The sequence below is a fragment of the Malaclemys terrapin genome, chromosome 6, assembly GCF_027887155.1.
Source record: "Malaclemys terrapin pileata isolate rMalTer1 chromosome 6, rMalTer1.hap1, whole genome shotgun sequence".
Taxonomy (NCBI): domain Eukaryota; kingdom Metazoa; phylum Chordata; order Testudines; family Emydidae; genus Malaclemys; species Malaclemys terrapin.
In genome coordinates, this window is record NC_071510.1 from 84,106,786 (window position 1) to 84,127,712 (window position 20,927).

Here is a 20,927-nt window from a genome sequence, read left to right on the forward strand (position 1 = left end):
AAATGGTAAAAAATACTAATGTATTTAATTTCTAAAACATTTATATTTCAAGTATGTATATCTTTAAACAGAACTGCTGTGATCGTAAAAATGGAAAAGATGGTTAGTCACCTTCTTGTAACTGTTGTTCTTCAAGAGGTGTTGTTCATGTCCATTCCAATTAGGTGTGCGTGTGCTGCATGCACAGTCGTCAGAAACTTTTTCCCTTAGCAGCTCCCGTCAGGTCGGCCAGGGAGCCCCCTGGAGTGGCGCCCTCATGGTGCTCAATATATGACCTGCCGTCCCGACCCCCCCTTCGGTTCCTTCTTGCCGGCTACTCCGACAGAGGGGAAGGAGGGTGGGTATTGGAATGGATGTGAACAACACCTCTCGAAGAACAACAGTTACAAGAAGCTGAGTAACCATCTTTTCTTCTTTGAGTGATTGTTCAAGTCGATTACAATTAGATGACTCCCAAGCTCTCCCACAGGGTGGAGTCGGAGTTAAGGAATCTACCGAGAGCTGCATTGTCTCTAGCGTGCTGTGTGATGGCACAGTGGGTGGCAAAAGTATGCACCGAGGACCAGGTAGCTGCTCTGCAGATCTCTTGGATGGACACCTGGGCCAGGAAAGAGGTGGAAGAGGCCTGAGCCCTTGTTGAGTGGGCCGTTATCCAGGAAGAGATGCGCTGTGAGGAGACCGGAAGTCTGGTCCGCCACCACTACAAACAGCTAGTCTGACTTCCTGAAAGGCTTTATGTGCTCAATGTAGAACGCTAATGTCCTCTGCACATCTAACGAGTGAAACTTCTGTTCCTGTGAGTTGGTGTGCGGCTTGGGATAGAAAACAGGTAGAAAAATGTCCTGGCTGAGGTGGAATTGGGATACAACTTTGGGGAGAAAAGCTGGGTGCAACCTGAGTTGTACCTTGTCCTTGTGGAAGACTGTTAGGGGGGTCGGAGGTTAATGCTTTTAGCTCCGATACCCTCCTGGCCGATGTGATTGCAAACAGAAAGGCTACCTTCCAAGAGAGATACAGAAGGGAACATGTACCGAGGGTTCGAATGGGGCTCCCATAAGCCTAGCTAGGACCAGATTGAAGTCCCAAGTTGGTACTGGTGCACGAGACTGAGGGTATAAGCGTTTCAGGCCCTTAAGGAAACGGCCCGCCATAGGATTGGCGAAGACTGAATGCCCCAACTCTCTAGGGTGGAAAGCTGAGATGGCCACGAAAAAGAAGTGATATTTCTGTGGGTGGGTGAGCATTCTTTTAAACACAGGTTATTGCTTTTAGTAAAGTATACACACTATACATTTTGGTAAGCCTGACTTTTCAAATCATACTGCAAGCTTTAAAAGATGAAAGAGAAAACAGTATGTTTCTTTGGAATCATCGAAACAAGGTTAGCTGGTTTTAATTTTCTCTACAAAATTTCACAACACAATAGAACACAAAATATAGATTAGACAAAGTAATACTAGCCTCACAAGAAACAACCATAATCTGAAAATGCATATTCAGCTTCTGTATAAAAAAAATAAATCAGTGTACTTAGGACAGTAAATTATTATACAAAAAGGAGGATTATGCTAGATTTTTTTCACAAAGTGGTTCATGATGTGCGTAGTGTTTAAAAAATAGTTTGAAAATATCCTTTTCTCGGTATGAGGGAATTTTCCATGTTCATTTTTATTTCATCCACAAGCATGGACAAGAATCCAGTATTTACTAAGGAGTAGAATCACAATCTGATGCAGTGACTCGGGATATATCCAGACCCCACTATTGGGCCCAAAGCCCCCCAGGTTCTTAGGCAGCAGCCTTAGCCACTGCATCACCATGATGCACTTAACCAGTACCCCTGAGCAACATTAGTGCTAATGGCCTCCAGGCCTCTGATTGGATGGACAGGTGTAGGAATATTAAAGAAGGTACTAACAGTGATTCCCCCAAGAGACAGTGACCCCCTCATAATTTGGCCCCCACACTTTAAAATCCAACAGTTTCACCAAGTACAAAAATCTCTTGGGTCTTCTGTTAAAACTTGTAAGCTACTGTCTGTAAAAACCATTAATTATATCTATCCTGTAAAAAATATTTTACTACTATGTAAAACTTACAAACAAGTTAACTGACTTTGTTCTTAAAGTAATTAATACAATGTAAACAAACACTATAAGCTGTTAAGTGTCTTTCACTTCATTCAACTGCTCCTAAAACAGACCCCCACCCTCTGTGATTAAAGGGCCGGAAGACTCAAATAAATTAGCACACACTCTAAAAGTGGTAAAAACAGTAAATTAAAATATGGTTAAGAAATAAAATGTATGCTAATAAATGCTTAATATACATGAATGGTTAAAAAGGTGCCAGCCTAAAAAAAAAGTATCCATCGGCCGAAGAATGTGTCAAGTAAATAACCAGAAACCCCCGAAGGGTAAACTAAAACCCACCCCATCACCTGAAAGGATGAAAAACACAAACTTTAAAAAGTGTGAAGCCACCAGAAATGTGCCACTTTAAACAGAAATATGTGCCATTTGCTGACAATGGGAGTTATTAAGATTTTAAACCATTTTTAATGGCCCACACTTTACATAATTACAATAGGCCCTTAGAGTTATGTTTTATATTTTTAGTTTTAGATACTAGAGTGGTACATTTCTACAACTAGGATGATTACACTTAGTAGATTGTGAGCTTTGTAATGATACCTTACAAGAGACCTTTTGCACGAAGCATATTTTAGTTACATTACATTTACTTATATTTTTATTTTATATTCTTATAAAACCATATAGACTGCACAACGTTACACCCTTCTTCTGAACTTACTGCCAGAGACTTGGACACTGACCATGGCGGAGGCAGTATACCTAAAATTTATTTTTGGGCTCCCCTATGGGGCAGACACACCTGTGTCCCCCAAAAGGGAAAGAGACCCTGATCCAGCTGTAGGCTCACAGCTCCAAGCTATGAGAGACCTTTTGCTGGCCGGCAAAATTTCCACCCTTTCACTCAGGTTGGGTTTGCTTTTAGCTAGAGTTCTTGGGGTTTGTTTTTACCGCAGCAGTTACCAGGACCCCAACTTTTAGCTCCAGGATACATGTTTTTGTGCACCTTTTTTACTTCATTACAGCCAGGTTATGCTTTGGGGTTTTAATTGCTTTGTTTTTTAAGTTTAGGTTGGTGGGCAGCCTTTTTTTTTTTTAGGTTAGCCTTTTTTCGGGCAAATTGTACATTCATTTTTATTTGTTTTTTCTTGAGACCATTACTTAAGGAGCTGGGATTTACAGAGAACACCCTTTTGCCAGAACAGGCACCCCTCCCCTTTTGTCTTGCTAGGTTAGACACTCCAGTTAGTTTCAGCACAGACAGAGGTTGGGCCACACCCATCTGCAGTTTACTGAAACTGAGATGCACTTAGTTTATTCTATTGGTATAACACAGGCAGCACATTCACTGGGTATATGGACTATATAAAGGCTCCAACAAGAAGAGGAAGCTGTCTGAGCCTCAGACGAGTGCCTGCTGGTTGCTCCCCAGACTGCCTCACCTGATCCTGCCTTGCTGCCTCGTCCGACTTGGCCCCTAGGATTGGATCTTCTGGCTACTGACCCCTAGAAGAACTCTGACCATTGTCCCAGGCTGCTTCTGATATGCACTGACCTGCTGGCTACCCAACCACTCATGCACACGACTACTGCTCTGGACTATCCCCAGCCCACCTCAGCTACTGGGCATTACAGGATATTAGACTACGGTTCAGGGAGTCAGTGGGTTTTCACCAGGTTCTGCCCATGTATATTCCTCAGCTTTTTCTTCTGCATAATAGGACACATTCATCTGACAGTGCAAAGGAGCACCTTTGCCTTTTTGCATGGAGCTTGTACTGCACAGCAGCTCTGTGCTGGGCTTGGCTGGGAGGACAGGGCAAGACTATCTGGAAACTTGTGAAAGCTTTTTAATTGGCTTGTAGGGAATGGCATCATTCTTTCTCTCTTCCAACCATCTCAGTGCTGCCACTGTATCACTTGGTATCATAAGACAGAGGTAACGTGATAGGATAAAAGGCAAGGACAATAATAGGACAAGAAAAATAATGGAATAGATTCACCTTAACACAGTTTGGGTTGAGAACTACAATGACTGTGCTAACAGAATCTGTACCCTAAAGCAACATAATATATCCACTCCAGAAAGATCTGTTCCAAAGACATACCGAGACAAGGATCTCAAAGTGCTTTAACCATTAAGCTTCAAAATAACCATATAATATATTATAATATAGGTATAAATAAGGCAATATACAGCATAAGGTGAAGTAAAAAGCGGTGTTTTCAGTTGTTGAGGACCAAGTAATTTTGTCCCCAAAATTATTACAAAAATTACTAAAAATGGATACCCTACAGAAGTAAGAAATGGTAGGCCAAATCTTAATAATTATCCTGTGTCAATTCAGAGACTCCCACTATTTTAGTTTCGTGTGGTTCTTTCCATGCCTTATGGGACACCACAATTAAAGACAAGCAAAGTAATCACTATTACTTTGACTACTTTATTATTTAAAAAGGGAAATGAAAAAATAAAAATAAACATGGTTATACCGGTTACAATCTCTTCTGTGTGGAAAGCTTTCAAGAGAGATTAAACCTTTGATAGTGGGTCCTCCTTTGGTAGGGATGCTCTAGGTAAGAGAAGACCAAGATATATTATTTCTCAAGTCAGTAGTAAGTCCCCTCTCAATATATCACAAGCTTTGTCCATATGGGGAGTTTAATCAACAATAACAAGTTCAGTATGAAAATACCTGCAGAGATACAATGCAATTTATTAGAGTGCAATGACTGCATTTATTACAAACTCTGGAATCCTCTTTCAAAGTGTGTTATGTTTGATGCAAATTGAGTTAGTCCAGTGTATTGTTCATGCGCATACAATGCTACTACATATTACTTTGGCAGTCCTCCAGCTGCTGTATCATACTGCTTTGCGGACGTCTGTTATTGACTTTGTTTACCTGCGTGCCTTCCACTGTTCTGAGGTCAAGTTGACCAGATGTTCCCTACCCTGTTTAAAAATTGGCAGGGGGGCATAATTTGTCCATTTGCTCCTATCACATTGCTGCAATATCACTCCAGAAGTCTTCTGACATGCCTCAAGCAGCTGTTTGGAGCTGTGATGCAACCCTAGATCTCATTGCTATCTAGGGAGAAGCGTCAGTGCAGCAAGCGCATACAGCCAGCCACTAGAATAAAGATCTTTTTGTGGACACTGCTAAGCAAATGAATACGAGGGGCCACAACCAGGATGCTAACAGATGCTAACCAGGGATGGATACAGAGCAAACAGCTCATAAACTCAGACTTTAAGGCCTCAAGGGACCATCATGATCATCTAGTCTGACCTCCTGCATACACCCATAACCTCTGGCTGAGTTAGCTTCCTGAAATCATGATTTAATGACTTCAAGTTGCAGAGAATCCACCATTTACTCTAGTGACCCATGCTGCAGAGGAAAGTGAAAAAAACCCAGAGTGTCAGGAGGATTTTACTTTTTTCCTATCAACTTTTTATTACATATATACACACACACACACACACAGAAAAACTATACATAAACGTCTCATAATATATTAACTATTTACTACCTAACCTTAGCTATAGTTGAAACATTTAATTACATATAATATGGTTATATATAATATTTGCATTACACAATTTACAAATGAAGAAAGTTTACAAAAGTCCAACTAGTTAAAAATATTAACATAAGAATAGAAGCAAAATTCAGAGGAAGGGGTTAGAAAGGGCAAGGAAAGGAAGTGGTTAGAGAAGTAGGATGATGTCATCTGCATAGTTAAGGATTTTTGTTTCCTGAGTCCCTGATTTGATCCCTTAAAGTTCCATACTCAGTGCTGCAAATGGTTCTAATGCTAGACTGAACAGGAGAGAGGAGAAGGGGCATCCCTCTCTAGTTCCCCAAAACAGATCAAAACAGGGTAGGAAGAAGATATTTTGCTATTTGTGTGGGTATGAGTGTTGGGTTTGGAATATAACAGCTTTATCTGTGAAATAAAGGATTTCCTCAACCCAAATTTATCCAGTGTAAGTAACAGATATTGTGAGTTCACTCTTGTCAAAGGCTTTCTCTGCATTGAATGAAATGCTTGCATGGGAATTTCTAGAATGTTGATGGAATGCCATAACTCTAATCAATTGATGTGTGTTATCTGAACTAAGCCTTTTTAAATTAAATCCCACTTGACTGGGAAGTACATCACTCATTATGTTTTCAAGACTCTTAACAAATATTTTTGGAAAGTATTTTTATATCTGTATTGATTAAGGAGCTGGGTCTATAGCTGTTACACTTTTGCACATCCTTACCCAATTTTAATAGTATACTAATTAGGACTTGACTTCCCTCAGAGCAGGAGGTAACATATCTTTCTTTAAGGCATCTTTGTAAATGTATAATGGCTAAGGGGTCAGAATTTCTTTGAAACTTTGATAGAATTCTATCGATAGGCTATCAGGGCTGTGGGTCTTGCCCAGACTCATTTCCTTCGTGACCTTGATTATGTCCTCTGATTGCAAAGGAGAGGCCACCCTGGCTTGCTGCTCTTCTGAGATTTGTGGGAGATTAAGAGTTTTAACAACATTACTCAGTTCTTTAGAGTCAAGTGGTGAATCATTATTCTAAAGAGCAAGATAAAATTTCAAAAATTGATCATTGATTAGTAAGAACCTGCCCTTGTTCTGATTTGAGTAATACTATTGGGATCTTTGATCTCATTTTTAATCTGTATGTGAGAATTTCCCCCACTCTGTCCCCTGACTCCCAGTATGGTGGTTTGAATCTAAGAAAAGCAAATTCAGCATGTGCTGAAGTCAGCCTATTTACTTCATCCCAAAGATTTTATTTTTTTAAAGATTTTTCTTGAGAAGGGTAGTTTGCACATTCTAAATCCATAGCTTTGAGTTGTTTGATCAATTCCAGGAGCTAAGCCTACCTAGCCCTCTTCCTACCCGCTGAGTAGGAAATGATCCTGCCCCTAATAAAAGCTATTAGTGTATCCCATAGGGTGGATCAGGATCTTTCTGGTATGTCATTTGTTTAGAAGAAAAAACAAATTTCTTCTGTGACAGTTCTGAAAGTATTTATTTTTCATAAAAGAGGAGTTCAGTCTCCATCTTTTACAAGTCCAATAAGTATCAGGAGGGGAAAACTGTAGTATCATTGGCATGATCAGAGATCATGATAAACTTGTTTGCATTATTAAGCATGGAGTCTACCAGATTAATAAAAATCGGAAAGAAATCTATTTGTAAATATGCAGGTGGGGGGAGAGGGGAGTAAAATCCTTCAGGGTAGTTTCTGCAACTGCCATACATCTTTTAACCGCAATTCTTCCACATAATGTTTTATAATAGATGTGACTGTGTACAGTGGGGCCAGCCTAACTTGTCTAAAAAAAAAGAGTCCAATGCCTCATTAAAAACTCCTGGTATGATGATTTATTCTAGTGGGATCGTAATTAATTTAGAAAAAAACTCATTTAAAAAAAACTTGGATCATTTTAAGTTAGTCCATATAGATTAATTAAGATATACGTAGAGTGAGATCTCAGCCTTCACCAGCGAAAATCTACCTTCCTCATCTTTATTTACATCTAGAATGTGTAGTCTTTTGTTAAATAATATTTCTACACTTTTGGCTGCAGAGAAGAAATTGTTAAACACCCATCCATCCCTCCTAAATTTCTCTGCCTGAAAGTCATTAAGGTGGGTTTCCTGTAGGAAGATATCTGCTTTCAATGTTTTCAGATGAGTAATCATTCTTTCTTTTTAGTCGGTGATTCACCTCTTTGATGTTCCAGGGAACACAATTTATAATATTAGCTAGAAAGAGTTTTTAGGTCAAATATCTCTTTATCAGGTGCCTGAATAGTGTCATTGCTTGGACCACTGTTAGTTCCAAATTTCAGAAAAGTGTGTTTGGGTTCCTCCTCACTGCTCTGGGGACATGAGAGGGAGGGAAAAGGGAGAGGATGAGGCAGACCAGGAAAGGAAAAAGATTGGTATAATGGGGGAAACAGAAAAACGGAGAAAAAGAAATGAAGTGAAGAAAACTGACCAAGGATCACAAACATATATAACTCTTATCCAAACTGAAACAAGACCTAAGTCTAGGAGGTTTACAAGGAAGTGGTCTCGTCACGCAAAGAAGTGGTCTCCCCCACCCCCAATACACTCAAATGGGGTACAACTGGTTTCCCTTTAATTTCACGAAGCAGAAATAGTCTTGTATCAAGGAAAGGCATGGTTTCTGCACTATTCACAACAAAAGTAAAAGAGGGTGGAAGGGAGAAGAAGGCTGGCAGCTAATCTTAAGAACAAGTCTACAATGGATATATAAGTTAACTGGCTCTGTGGATGAGGGAAAAGCACTGGACGTGTTATTCCTTGACTTTAGCAAAGCTTGAGATACGGTCTCCCACAGTATTCTTGCCAGCAAGTTAAAGAAGCATGGGCTGGATGAATGTACTATAAGGTGGATAGAAAGCTGGCTAGATCATCGGGCTCAACGGGTAGTGATCAATGGCTCCATGTCTAGTTGGTAGCCGGTATCAAGCGGAGTGCCCCAAGGGTCAGTCCTGGGGCCGTTTTTTTTCAATATCTTCATTAATGATCTGGAGGATGGCATGGATTGCACCCTCAGCAAGTTTGCAGATGACACTAAACTGGGAGAAGTGGTAGATATGCTGGAGGGTAGGGATAGGATACAGAGGGAGCTAGACAAATTAGAGGATTGACCCAAGAGAAATCTGATGAGATTCAACAAGGACAAGTGCAGAGTCCTGCACTTCAGATGGAAGAATCCCATGCACTGCTACAGACTAGGGACCATGTGGCTAGGCAACAGTTCTGCAGAAAAGGACCTAGGGGTTACAGTGGATGAGAAACTGGATATGAGTCAACAGTATGCCCTTGTTGCCAAGAAGGCTAACAGCATTTTGGGCTGTATACGTAGAAGCATTGCCAGCAGATCGAGGGACGTGATCATTCCCCTCTATTCGGCATTGGTGAGGCCTCATCTGGAGTACCGTGTCCAGTTTTGGGCCCCACACTACATGGAGGATGTGGAAAAATTGGAAAGAGTCCAGCGGAGGGCAACAAAAATGATTGGGGGGCTGGAGCACATGACTTATGAGGAGAGGCTGAGGGAACTGGGATTGTTTAGTCTGCAGAAGAGAAGAATGAGGGGGGATTTGATAGCTGCTTTCAACTACCTGAAAGGGGGTTTCAAAGAGGATGGATCTAGACTGTTCTCAGTGGTACCAGATGACAGAACAAGGGGCAATGGTCTCAAGTTGCAGTTGGGGAGGTTTAGGTTGGATATTAGGAAAAACTTTTTCACTAGGAGGGTGGTGAAGCACTGGAATGGGTTACCTAGGGAGGTGGTGGAATCTCCTTCCTTAGAAGTTTTTAAGGTCAGGCTTGACAAAACCCTGGCTGGGATGATTTAGTTGGGGGTTGGTCTTGCTTTGAGCAGGGGGTTGGACTAGATGACCTCCTGAGATCCCTTCCAACCCTGATATTCTATGATTCTAAATTACACAAATTGTTTAAATATTCTTATTCCAACACAAATAGATCATTTACAGATAAGGGTTCATTAGCAGAACAGTTCTGCCTCAACTTTGCCTCCTAGAGCCTTGTCCATGCTGGATTATAGTGTGAATGTCATTGCCCAATAGTTACATCAGCAATGTAAATCAGTGTGATGGGGTTGCTTTACTCACCACTGGACATACTGCCTCCTGGTGATTCTGCAGATCAGCTCGGCCATGCCAACACCCCTTCCAGCAGTTACACTCCACCAGTTTCTCCTCTGCAGCCCCTTACTCTCTCCAGGAACTGTAAGGTCTTCTTCAAGACTCAGCCCTCCGGCCAGGTCACTATTGTGGTTCTCTATTCCGGAGGGAAGTGTTTCAAGCAGTCTCAGGCAGTCTTCCGCTTCACTGCCTCACAGTGCCATTCCTACAGTGGCAGCCAGGGGAACCCAGGCCCACCATCTACTCCAGGTTCCAGATCAGAGACCCTCTACACAGTGGCCAAGGTCCGTTCCCTGCAACTTGCTGCCTTTCCCTGAGCTGCTTCCATACCTCCTGGCCCTCCCCACTCCTCTGGGTTTGCCAGTCTTTTCACTCCCTCCTCCCAGGGAGTAACTTTAGGCTAGTGTTTTTCAAACTTTTCTATACAAGGGACCGGCTTGCTGCCTTCCTAAACTGTCAGGGAGATCTCAGTGACTGGTGCCAATCCACCAACTGGTCACTGAATTGCCTAAAAGAGTGTTGCCTAAATGAGTGTTTCTCATCTCTCCAGCCCCCACAAACATAGCTCCCTTTTCCCACCACTGCAGACTCCTTCCCTGCAGCCCCCAACTCCTGGGCTTTGTACAGGCCCCTCCTGGTCCTGTCCAACTGAGCATCATTTAATCTACCCCTACTCCCTGGCTCCTCCTCCAGGTGCAGCCTGGGGAGCTAATTGGCCTCCCTGCCCATCTTCACCCTTTCAAGCCTTGTGTGGGGTAGACAACCCATCTCAAGCAGCATAACATTTATTTCAGTTCATTTAACAAAAATAAAAACTAAAGAAAAGAACCTGAACGAGCATTGAGAAAACATCTGACAGTCTCATAACAACACATTCTCAGTAAATTAGTGAATCATAACCAATAATAATCATTATTCTTGGATAGGGTTTTAGTAGATCAGATTTCTTTACATTTGGGGAATTTAAAAGGTTTAAACTAGTGTAAATGGTGAATTCTCTCTGTAACTTAAAGTCTTTAAACCATAATTTGAGGACTTCAGTAACTCACCCAGAAGTTAGGAGACTATTTCAGGAATGGGTGAGGTTCTATGGCCTGCAATTTGCAGGTCATATTAGATTATCACAATGGTCCCTTCTGATCTTAATGACTATGAGTCTATAAGTGTACCTTTAGGACAAATGAATTGAATATTTCCAGATTTACTATAAACCCCGAATCTAGGAAGTTAGATGGGGTTGAAACAAAAGAGAGGGAGATTAAAAAGGAGGGTGGGGAAAAGATTGGAAAAGGTACTAGGAGGGAGAGTGCCTCAGACAGAAAACAAAAATCACACTTCTCTGTTGAACCATGTCAATACATGGATATAAAAAGTTTCCAGGTCCAGTTAAGCGATTTGCTTAGAGTCAGGATTGCAAAAGTGGATATGCTCCTGGTGACTGGAATCACGAAGGGGTAGGGTAGAAGCAAGCAAAGCAGGTACATCCATATTGTTTGTACTCCAACCTGCTAATTGCAGCAGCCAGAGCCCATTGTTGCTTCCTGAGTCTGGATGGAGGGTCAAAAAGATCTTTCTCTCCACCCACTTGCTTCCTTGCTGGCTCCATCTAAAAGTTCAAAAAATGAAACATGATAGTGGCTCCAACAGTCAATCTCCCTACTCCAAATTGGTTGGCTATGGACCAGTAACAATAAGGGGTGGCCAGCTACTAGATGGCAGTGGCGACCTGGTTCTTGATGAGTATGGGCACTGCATGTTGATACATTGACACTGCAGCCTAGGACGAGCTAAAAACAGATCTCAAAAAAGGTCACCTTTGCCATCTTTAAATTCTCTTACCACTGCTGGTCATCCCATGGCTGCAGAACGATCCTTTTCCACCAATCAACACTGGCTTCCTGAGCATAGAAATAAATGGTGATGCGCCATGTGAAGCTGCTCCAGGAACGGCTCTTGTAGTAGCTCAGTGTCTTTCTCATCTTCCTTCTTCTGCAGCTGGAAGAGCTACTGTTGCAGCCAGATCATCATCTGTTTGGTGCTGTGGCAGGCAAAGTCCAAAACTGAAGCCAAAATACAGTCCAAGCAGCCTCAGTATGTTCTAAGTTACCAGTATAGCTGTGTGGTGTATTGTTGTGACCATGTTGGCTGACAGCAATTCAAAAATGGGACTAGCCCACCCAGAGAGAAGCAGCTTGGGACAGAGAGAGCGGAATCATGGGATTTTTGAATGTCTTCTGTAAAACATTTCTCAATCCTAAATATTCTCCTTAAAGTTCAAAGAATTAAGACAGAGTGTTTATAAAACAAGTCAGTTTCAACAAGCATATTTCAGGAGTTCTTTGTGTGGGTTTAAACTAATGGTTTTCTTTGCAAAAGGGAAAGGGGGTAAAAAAGGCCATTTTTATGACTTAATTTATTGCTGTGATAACACATCCCAAGCATTATGCCTCTGGAATAGAGCCTTACATTATTTTACACAACTAGGTCTTTCTTTTAAAATGAATATTTTACAAACTTTATTTTTTTAAGATAAGGATATTCTCTATACCAGAATAGTATCTCTTTTTTGAGACTTGGTGCTTATCATGGGTTGACAGAAAGCAAAGATCTCACAGAAATTTCTAAGCTTGAACATTTCATATAATTAAATCAGCAACTAAAACATAAGCATGTAATCTGTTTTCTCCAAGCATCATAGTAATGGGAATAATTGTATCTCTTAAAATTCAGTAAATGCAGGCAAGTTTGTAATAAATAAAGGTTTTTCACTTGTAGTAACTGGAGTTCTTCGAGTGGCCTCTGCACATTAACATTCCACCAGTCATAGGTAGCTCAGATGGTGGAACTTAGTTAAGAGTGCTCATTGGAGTGCTCACACGCCTCTCCTATCTCCAATGTGCTCCTGAACAGTCTAAGAGAGTGGCTATAAAAGGGGCACAATTGCAGCCTCAGTTTCTTCCTACTGCTTCCTCTAAATGAATCAAAATTAAGACTCCGAGGAAGAAGGGAAGATGATCAAGATGTGTGACTATGTAAAGGTACATCTTGAAGAACTCCAATGACAGATAAGTGACCTCTGTTTCTTCTTCAAGTGACCTCTGCAGATGCCCAGTATGCAGTGCTATACAGGAAGGTGGGATGAGAAGTGTTAATTAAAAAATTATTGCAATACTGGTCTATCAAATTGAGCATCTGTTCTGGACTGCAGGACTAATGAGTAATATACTTGATCAAACCCATCTAGCTAATGATTGTGGTGATATTACCTGCCCTTTAGTATTACATGCATAAGTCACAAATAGTTCCGATGTCTAAAATATTTAGTCCTATCAAGGTAATAGGCTAAAGTTCTTTTTATGTCTAGAGTATGTTAATCTGTCTCCCACTTATGTATATGAGGTATGGGGGATAAAATGGTACGTTTATGGACTGAGTGATATGGAAATCTGTAAACACTTCTGGAAGAAATTTTGGATGAGAATGTAAAACTACTTTATTTTTATGAAGCACTGTGAATGGAAGTGCCTGTAACTCACTTATTGCTATTACATCTGCAAGGAGAATAAGAAAAACTGTCTTAATAGATAAATGAAATAAAGAATATTGTTTCTTGTCTATTACTCTCTGTAATAAGGAGATTGGAGGAAACGCACATAGGAGAATGTGGTTCCAAGGATGGAGAAAGGCATCAGAGATGGATCGATCATATTTTCATGACCTCAAGCAAAATATCCAATCCCAGTCTGGTTGTGTCTGGGGTTGACCCCAATAAGAGAAGACTTCATGTATCGCTGTGTCTTTGAATGACCATTTGTGATCATCCACCTTTTGTCTATTCAGTTGGTTTGTCAGACCATTCTGTTGCCCCACCAGATGCATCACTACAGAGTTAAGCTTCTGTGTACTGCACAATTCCCATACTTTTACTGCTCTCCTGCATAGTTGGGAATGATGAGCACTGCTTTGCTTGTTTATGTAAAACATTGTAGTCTGTGATCACCTGTATCATGCCCAATGCCCTCTCTTAATTCTACCTGATACATGTTACAATTTTTGTTGACCTTGAGCTGTGAGACTGCCTCAGTGGGCATCCCAACCTGTGTTGGCAGCATCTGTCATTGTTGTGAATGATAGAAGGTGATTGAAGAGAACTTCTCTGAGTACATTTTATGGAACTGTCGACAAGTTTAGAGGCAGCAGGATACTTTTGGGAATGGTAATTTTTCATGTCAGACTGTCTACACCTTGTTTGTAATTAGTTGATAGCCAATGTTGCAATGTTCTCATTTTTAGAAGTGTGTATGGGGAAACGTATGTTGTTGCAGCTAACATGCCAATCATCTTGGTGTAGAAGATAATCCTCTGAGAGAATACTTTGTGCAGGGTTTGTATGGATGATTTTATGTTTTGTAATCTGTCCTGTGGTAGAAACACTTGCTTACTCACGAGTCCAAGATGGCATCCAGGAAGGCAATTCTCTGAAAAGGATGAAGTAGTGATTTCTTCTGATTTATTATAAATTCTAGATTGTCAAAGAGAATGCAAATTCTAGATTCTTGAAGAGAATACACTTATGTTGTACATAAGTACATTTATAGCCTCGATGACTCTTTATTAACCAATCACCTAGATAGGGAAAGATGTAAATTTCCAGCCTTGGTAGGTGCCTAGCTACTGTTAAAAGGCATTTTGTAAATACACTGGGGGCAGTAGATGTCTGAACAGAAGGACCCTGTGTTTAAAAAAAAAACACAGGTGTTTGCGATATGACTGTCTTATGGCAATATGAAAATCTGTGTCTTATGGGTTGAGGGCTGCACATCAGTCTTTCTGGGAAAAAGTAGAAGCAACAGAGGTGACAGTTAACATTCAAAAGTGGAATTTCCTGACAAACTTGTTGAGTCTTCTTCGGTCTCATATTGGAGTTCTCTTAGGTCTAGTATCAGGAAATACCTGGAATAAAATCCTCTGACCCTGAATTTACACAGAAACTATTCTATAGCTCCTATTTTCAGGAGACCCAGCACCTCTAAACTTAACAGGTTCTCACGAGAAAGTCCCGGAATGGGGGTATGGGATCAGAGAGAGGGAGATTCTCAATTTGAGTTGAATATCCACCGAGGATCATTTTTATTATTCATTTGTGTAATGTTATGGATGACCATTGTGGAAATATTGGCTCGGTCTGTCTCTGAAGGAAAAAGAGTGAGGCTATGAGAAGACGGGTTTGCAGTCCTCAATCTACATTTCAATATGAGGTTTTATGTTCAAGGAAATTTGCCTACTCATAGTTCTTGATTTAGTATTTCTTCTCCTGTAACGGTATGGTTGAGGAGACTGATAATGCCGGTGTTGAGGAGAAGACTGCCTTCTTTGTACATTAAATGTGGAAGAAAGAGGAGGATTGTATCTCATTCACACTTTAAAATTTCATCTTTCTTAGAGATGAATAAACCTCCTATATCAAAAGATATTCTACCTTTGCTTTAGGTCTGGATGATCTGAGCCAAGCATATTTGCATCGCATCAGCTGTCTCTATGAGCAGCAGTTCTGGCAGCAGTGTCTAAGAAGTAAACTGCAGCATGTAAAAAATCTTTTGCTACTTGTTGTCTTTTCAAAATGATGGCATTGACCAGCTTTCTCTGTTCCTCTGGCAACAGTTCAGTAAAATTTGACATTTTGTCCTAAAGATAAAACTGGCAGTGAGCCATCACCACTAATTCATCATTCATAGGCCGAGAGTAAAAGAAAACACCTTCCTTCTCAAGACATCTGTTCTTTCACAGTCTTTATCTGACTGTGTGGAATGCACCTCTCCACTCCTGGATCTTTGTATAGTAGTTTCTACTACTAGAGTATTAAGTAATGGGTATGTATGAAAATACAAAAATCTTTCTTGAGGTAAAAGGTAACAGTTTGTCCCCTTTTTGGGTACAGGCTGGACTGAAGGATTTGCCTAGACGGACCTTGCATGTTGCAAGAAACCCTCTAAGAGTGGTAATGATATTTTACCCAAAGATTAAGCACCCAAGATGTCAAAGTAGCAGCCATTCTCTGCACTAACTCTTGGGAAGCTACAGTATCTTCCAAAGGAGAAGGGGCTGAAGATATCCCCATAGTCTCATCTGGTGATGTATATATGTCCATTTCAGGATCTAATTTGGTAAATTCCTGAATGGTTACTTGCTCTTTAGCATCTGAAAATGATTTTTGGTGAATTGCAGGAGATTGTACAACTTATCTGATTAATACCATCAGATCCATGATCTGCAAAGCTAAAGGAACCAGTTCCAGTGGCACTGGAGGCTGCATATGTCATCAGTTGGCTTGCAATTGTTGTGGATCTTTATTAAAAAGGTTGGGTCTACCAGTAAGGTAACCTATACCAGGGTGGTATTCTCCATTCAACTCAATAGCCCAAGCACAGATATGGTTCATAATTGTTATAGTAAGGATTCTCAAGAATCAGTTGAGAGCCCAAAAGTTTCATTCTCAAGGAATGCTGGAACTGAGATTAGCCTGGATCTGATTCCCCTTCCAATTGCTGATCTCAGATCCAAGAAGAAACCAATGGGAGATGATAATGGTCCTGGAACCAGGGAGAAATATCTAGCTAGGGAATCTAATGGTGTCTTAGATGCATGTAAAATAGGTGAAAATTGTTCCTCCACTTCTCTAAATTTTTCCATAGAAATAGTTTAAGTTGAAGATACTTTCCTCTTCCTAGGGTCAATAATTCTCAGATCTAAGCATGGAGGAGGCATTGGATTTGATTGGTGCACTTGAGCTCTAACAATAATTGAATGGCCAGAACTGGAAGGGACGGTCAGGGGACAAGGAGCATGGGGGGCTGGATGGGTCAAGATTCTGAGGGGGGCAGTCACGGGCAGGAAGTGGAAGGGGGCGGATAGGGAGCAGGGGGCAGGCTATTTGGGGAGGCACAGCCTTCCCTACCTGGTCCTCCATATAGTTTTGCAACGCTGATGTGGCCCTCGGGCCAAAAAGTTTGCCCACCCCTGCCCTAGAATGTTCAGGAACAAATAGGGAAGAGGGGATAGGGCTGTGAGAGTATTCTAATTGGCACTCCTAGCTAAATCCACAATCTAAGTTGCTTGCACCTGGTGCATCGTAAGAATAGGAATACGCAGACACCACTCAAAGAAGAACATTATAAGAATTATAATATTAATAACTATTTTTGCATCAATATTGAGGTTTATCCCCCAAAGTGTAACTCCATCCATAGATGAGGAGGACAAATGTGGTAGATGTTTAACAATTAAATCAGGAGAAAAACTGTATTGAATTGAAATTGCTAGGCAAATTTAGATAGACTGTATTTTACCCGAACTGTGATTTGATAAGGATACTTTGGCTAATATTTCAATATTTATGTAATGTACCACGTGGTTTTGAATGGGCACATGGAATCAGGACCTCAGTTTTACATCTTATCATAAAGATGTCCTCTCCATTGAGCACATTGCTCATCCCCTCCTGCACCATCAAAATGCTATAGCATTGATTTAGTACCAACTCAAAGGTCTTGCCCAGACTAGGAAAAAAGGTCTTTTAGAAAAACATATTAGCTAACATGCTTTAATTAAATGCTATTTAAACAGGAATAGAATTTAATGTGAACAGTGTTTAACACCTTTAAAACTGTTTTTGCTGGTCCTGGTCAAGCCTATGCTCCCATATTTTCTTTGGAAGTGCAGTGACAAAAAAGTACCATTACTAAGAACAAAGCAAAGGGAAACCATAATTATGGGCAAATTAAAATATGTAATTTTTAATCAGAATTGTAGACTGATGAAACACCCTGATTGTGAGCTGATTTCTTGTGGTTCAAGACAATGGGAGTTTTGCATGAGTTTGTTAGCAAAACTGATATTTATATCACGGTAGTGCTGGTCTGTGAGTGTTCTAGAGAGAGTTTGATGAATGAGTGGTGGATGCTGAAGCTGTGATGAAAGTCTATAAAGAAGTCTGTCAAGAGAATGAAAATATCCTCAACATGTCAATTTCGATACAGCATTAACTTTCTGGACATCAACATCAGCTTCAACAATGGAATCATACAGACAATTATATACAAGAAACCCACAGATCACCACACTTATCTTCAAAGATACAATAACCACCCCAAACACAAAAAAATCTTATCTATATCCAGGCCTTTAGACACCACACAATATGCCCAAGGACAAATCCAGGATACACACCTGATTTAACACACTTAAAACCTCCTTCACTAAACAAGGATACTTCATCAGAAAAGTAGATCGTATCCCAAAGTGGGCCACCCAAATACTCCCAAAGAACGTGCTTCAATACAGGAAAAACAAACAAACAAACAAACAAAAACTCTGACAACATACCACTGGTTGTCACCTACCACATTAAAACCCAAATGGGATATTATTAAACAATCAAAACCCATACTTGAAGGGGATCATATCCTGAAAGAAATCTTTCCCAACCCCCTCTTCTGGCCTTCAAACAATCCATCAATTTCATCATCGGAAGAACGCTCCCACAGACCAGGGCCCACCAGGTCAAAGTGGCACTGGACCCTGCCAGAACAGGGTGCAACATATGCAAAACCTGTGGACAGATCTCCACTACAATAATGGCCAATACCCACACAACATACTTTTCCAGATCTATGGGTATGTACCACGTGCCTATCACAACATGTGGTACACCTCATCCAGTGAACTAAATGCTCCAATAACGACTATGTGGGTGAAACAAGAGAATAACAACAATCTCAAATGAATTAATGCAGAAAAATATTAAAAGGCAAAAACACTATATCATCCATGGATGAACACTTTTCACAAAACAATCATTCCATATCTGACCTCTCAGTTCTCATCCTCAAAGGAAACCTGCAGAACACCTTCAAAAGACGAGCCTGGGAATTAAATTCACAACTTTCCGAGACACTCTGGATTTATGGCTTATTACAACAATCTGTAACCCAGTAACACTCCTTCTGTCCTACAACTGCAGGGGTGTTAACTGCCCACTTCACCTTGAATGGTCTCTTCCAACTTGTATTAACTCCTTGTGCTAAACAAGGTGTTCTATCTTGTATTTTGCTGTGACACACTGAGCACCTTTCTTAGATCTGAAAAAGAGCTCTGTGTAAACTCAAAAGTCTTTCACCAACAGGGGTTGGTCCAATAAATGATATTACCTCACCTACCTTGTCTCTCTAATATACTGGGACCAATAAGACTACAACAACATTGCATTGCATTGAAATGTATGTTTTCTAAATAGTAGTTCCTAATGAAACTATTTTGTATTACGCTGGAAAGATGATGTCCACTAATGTGGATTTCCGGAAAAACAGTTTGTTTTTTAAAGAAGTCTCCAAACACTTGCAAATCTTGTTTCTTGTGCTACCAAACTCATTCATTTTTTTGTAAAAAAAAAAAAAAAAAACACACAGCATCCAGCAGTTGTGTGTCATCTGATGCAGTATAGGTAGCAATTAATATCAATCATCCTAATTTTAAAAAACAACCTAAACATGCTGAATCCAATATTCTAGTAATTTGTACAATTTTGTTTGAAAGAAAATTTTCCACAAAGTTATTAAATTCATTTTATTTAGACTGTCTAGTTAACTAGCTCTGTCTTTTCAAACATTCATAACAGAAATTGTATCAGATACTTGTTGGTACGTTTCAAAACAGTGGCTGAGGAAAGTCACTATGTAAGCATCTTCTTAGCATACGTGCAACGTGCTTCAGGTGATCCATGACCAGGATTCATCACCGAATTTGGTCCGCTGGTTAGATCATTAGCTTCCCTGGCCTGGGCCAGGTACTGACAGGCAGCACGACACATGAGACTGCACAAAGGGACCTGAAAAATTCTAATATAGCCTGCTGTTGCAAAAATAATGTTGATATGAAACAGATAATATGCAACAGGAGTTGAAATTAAATTTTCCAGTTTCCAATCATAACACAATAAAAATCACAAGTGAAAGCTTTGTGCACATGAGCTTGATGCGATAACATCAAACAAGTCTAATGGAAAGTTAAGTGCAGAAATAAATCTATTACAACCTTAACAAAGGGCCTGTGATCACAGACAGCTGCGTGACAAAAACAACAAAAAAGATTATAATTATGCTGGAAGAAAATTACACTTAAAAATATATAAAATAACTCAGAAGCTGAATATTGAAGATGACCATAGAGAATACTGTTTTTTTAAAAAGTGGTAGATGGCAGTTGCTTTCATTCAAAAATAAATTTTAAGCAGTGGCAAACTCAGAAAGTCAGTTTCTGTTTTACTTTAATTATAATACATTCAGGGGTGAAAGTAAAATTTCTCTCTTACTGGTATGGGGGGGCAGCTCCCCCCGCCACACCCAGAAGAGGCGGGGCCTCGGGCGGAAGGGCAGGGCTAGGGGTCAGCGTCCCCCAGCCAGCTCGCCCACACCGCCTGGGGCTCCAGTGGCCATTTCAAGGGCCTGGGGCTCCGGCCACTGCTGCAGTAGCTGCAGTAGCAGCAGCGGCCGGAGTCCCGGGCCCTTTTAAATCACCGGCCCCAGGGTAGCTGCTCCTTTGGTCTCCGCTGTCGGCGTTAAAGTGCTGCCATGGCCCATACTGCTTTCACCCCGAATACATTCTACTGTGGGACATTTATTATTTGAACGGTTGTAAAAGATACAGCATGCCAGCTCTAAACTGCAAAGTGTTGTATTATCTGTTGTGAAAATTTTGTTAAGTTTATATAAAATACGAATAAAAAATTATGCTAGACTCACAATGTAACTCTTTTTAAAATATGTAAATTAAAGATTTTTCATCAGTCTGTTACTTCACGTGAATATCTTCCAGAGTTTTAAATGGAGTTACTAAACTCAAAAGAACATGGATGAAAGCCTAGTTCCATTGAAGTCAATGGAAAAAACTCCCTTTGACTTCTCGGAGCCAGGATTTCACCCACAATGTCTAATACCAAAGACAAATAAAAGTCCTAAGATTTGGTTGAAATTTAACAACAGACATGGAGCAATACAATACAAGGAAAGGATTCCACAAAGAGGAGGCATAGCATACAAAGAGATCCACTCC

General features: G+C 40.5%; 1 protein-coding gene across 1 annotated transcript in view; it reads right to left on the reverse strand.

Annotated features, from left to right (window-relative positions):
* Positions 1-4,589: 4,589 nt before the first annotated feature.
* FAM151B (family with sequence similarity 151 member B) overlaps positions 4,590-20,927 on the reverse strand; it is an 83,630-nt gene continuing 67,292 nt past the window's right edge. Inside the window, exon 7 of the mRNA XM_054031602.1 lies at positions 4,590-4,666. Within this exon, the coding sequence (XP_053887577.1) occupies positions 4,617-4,666 (50 nt within the window). The 3' untranslated portion in view covers positions 4,590-4,616. The remainder of the gene's footprint in view (positions 4,667-20,927) is intronic.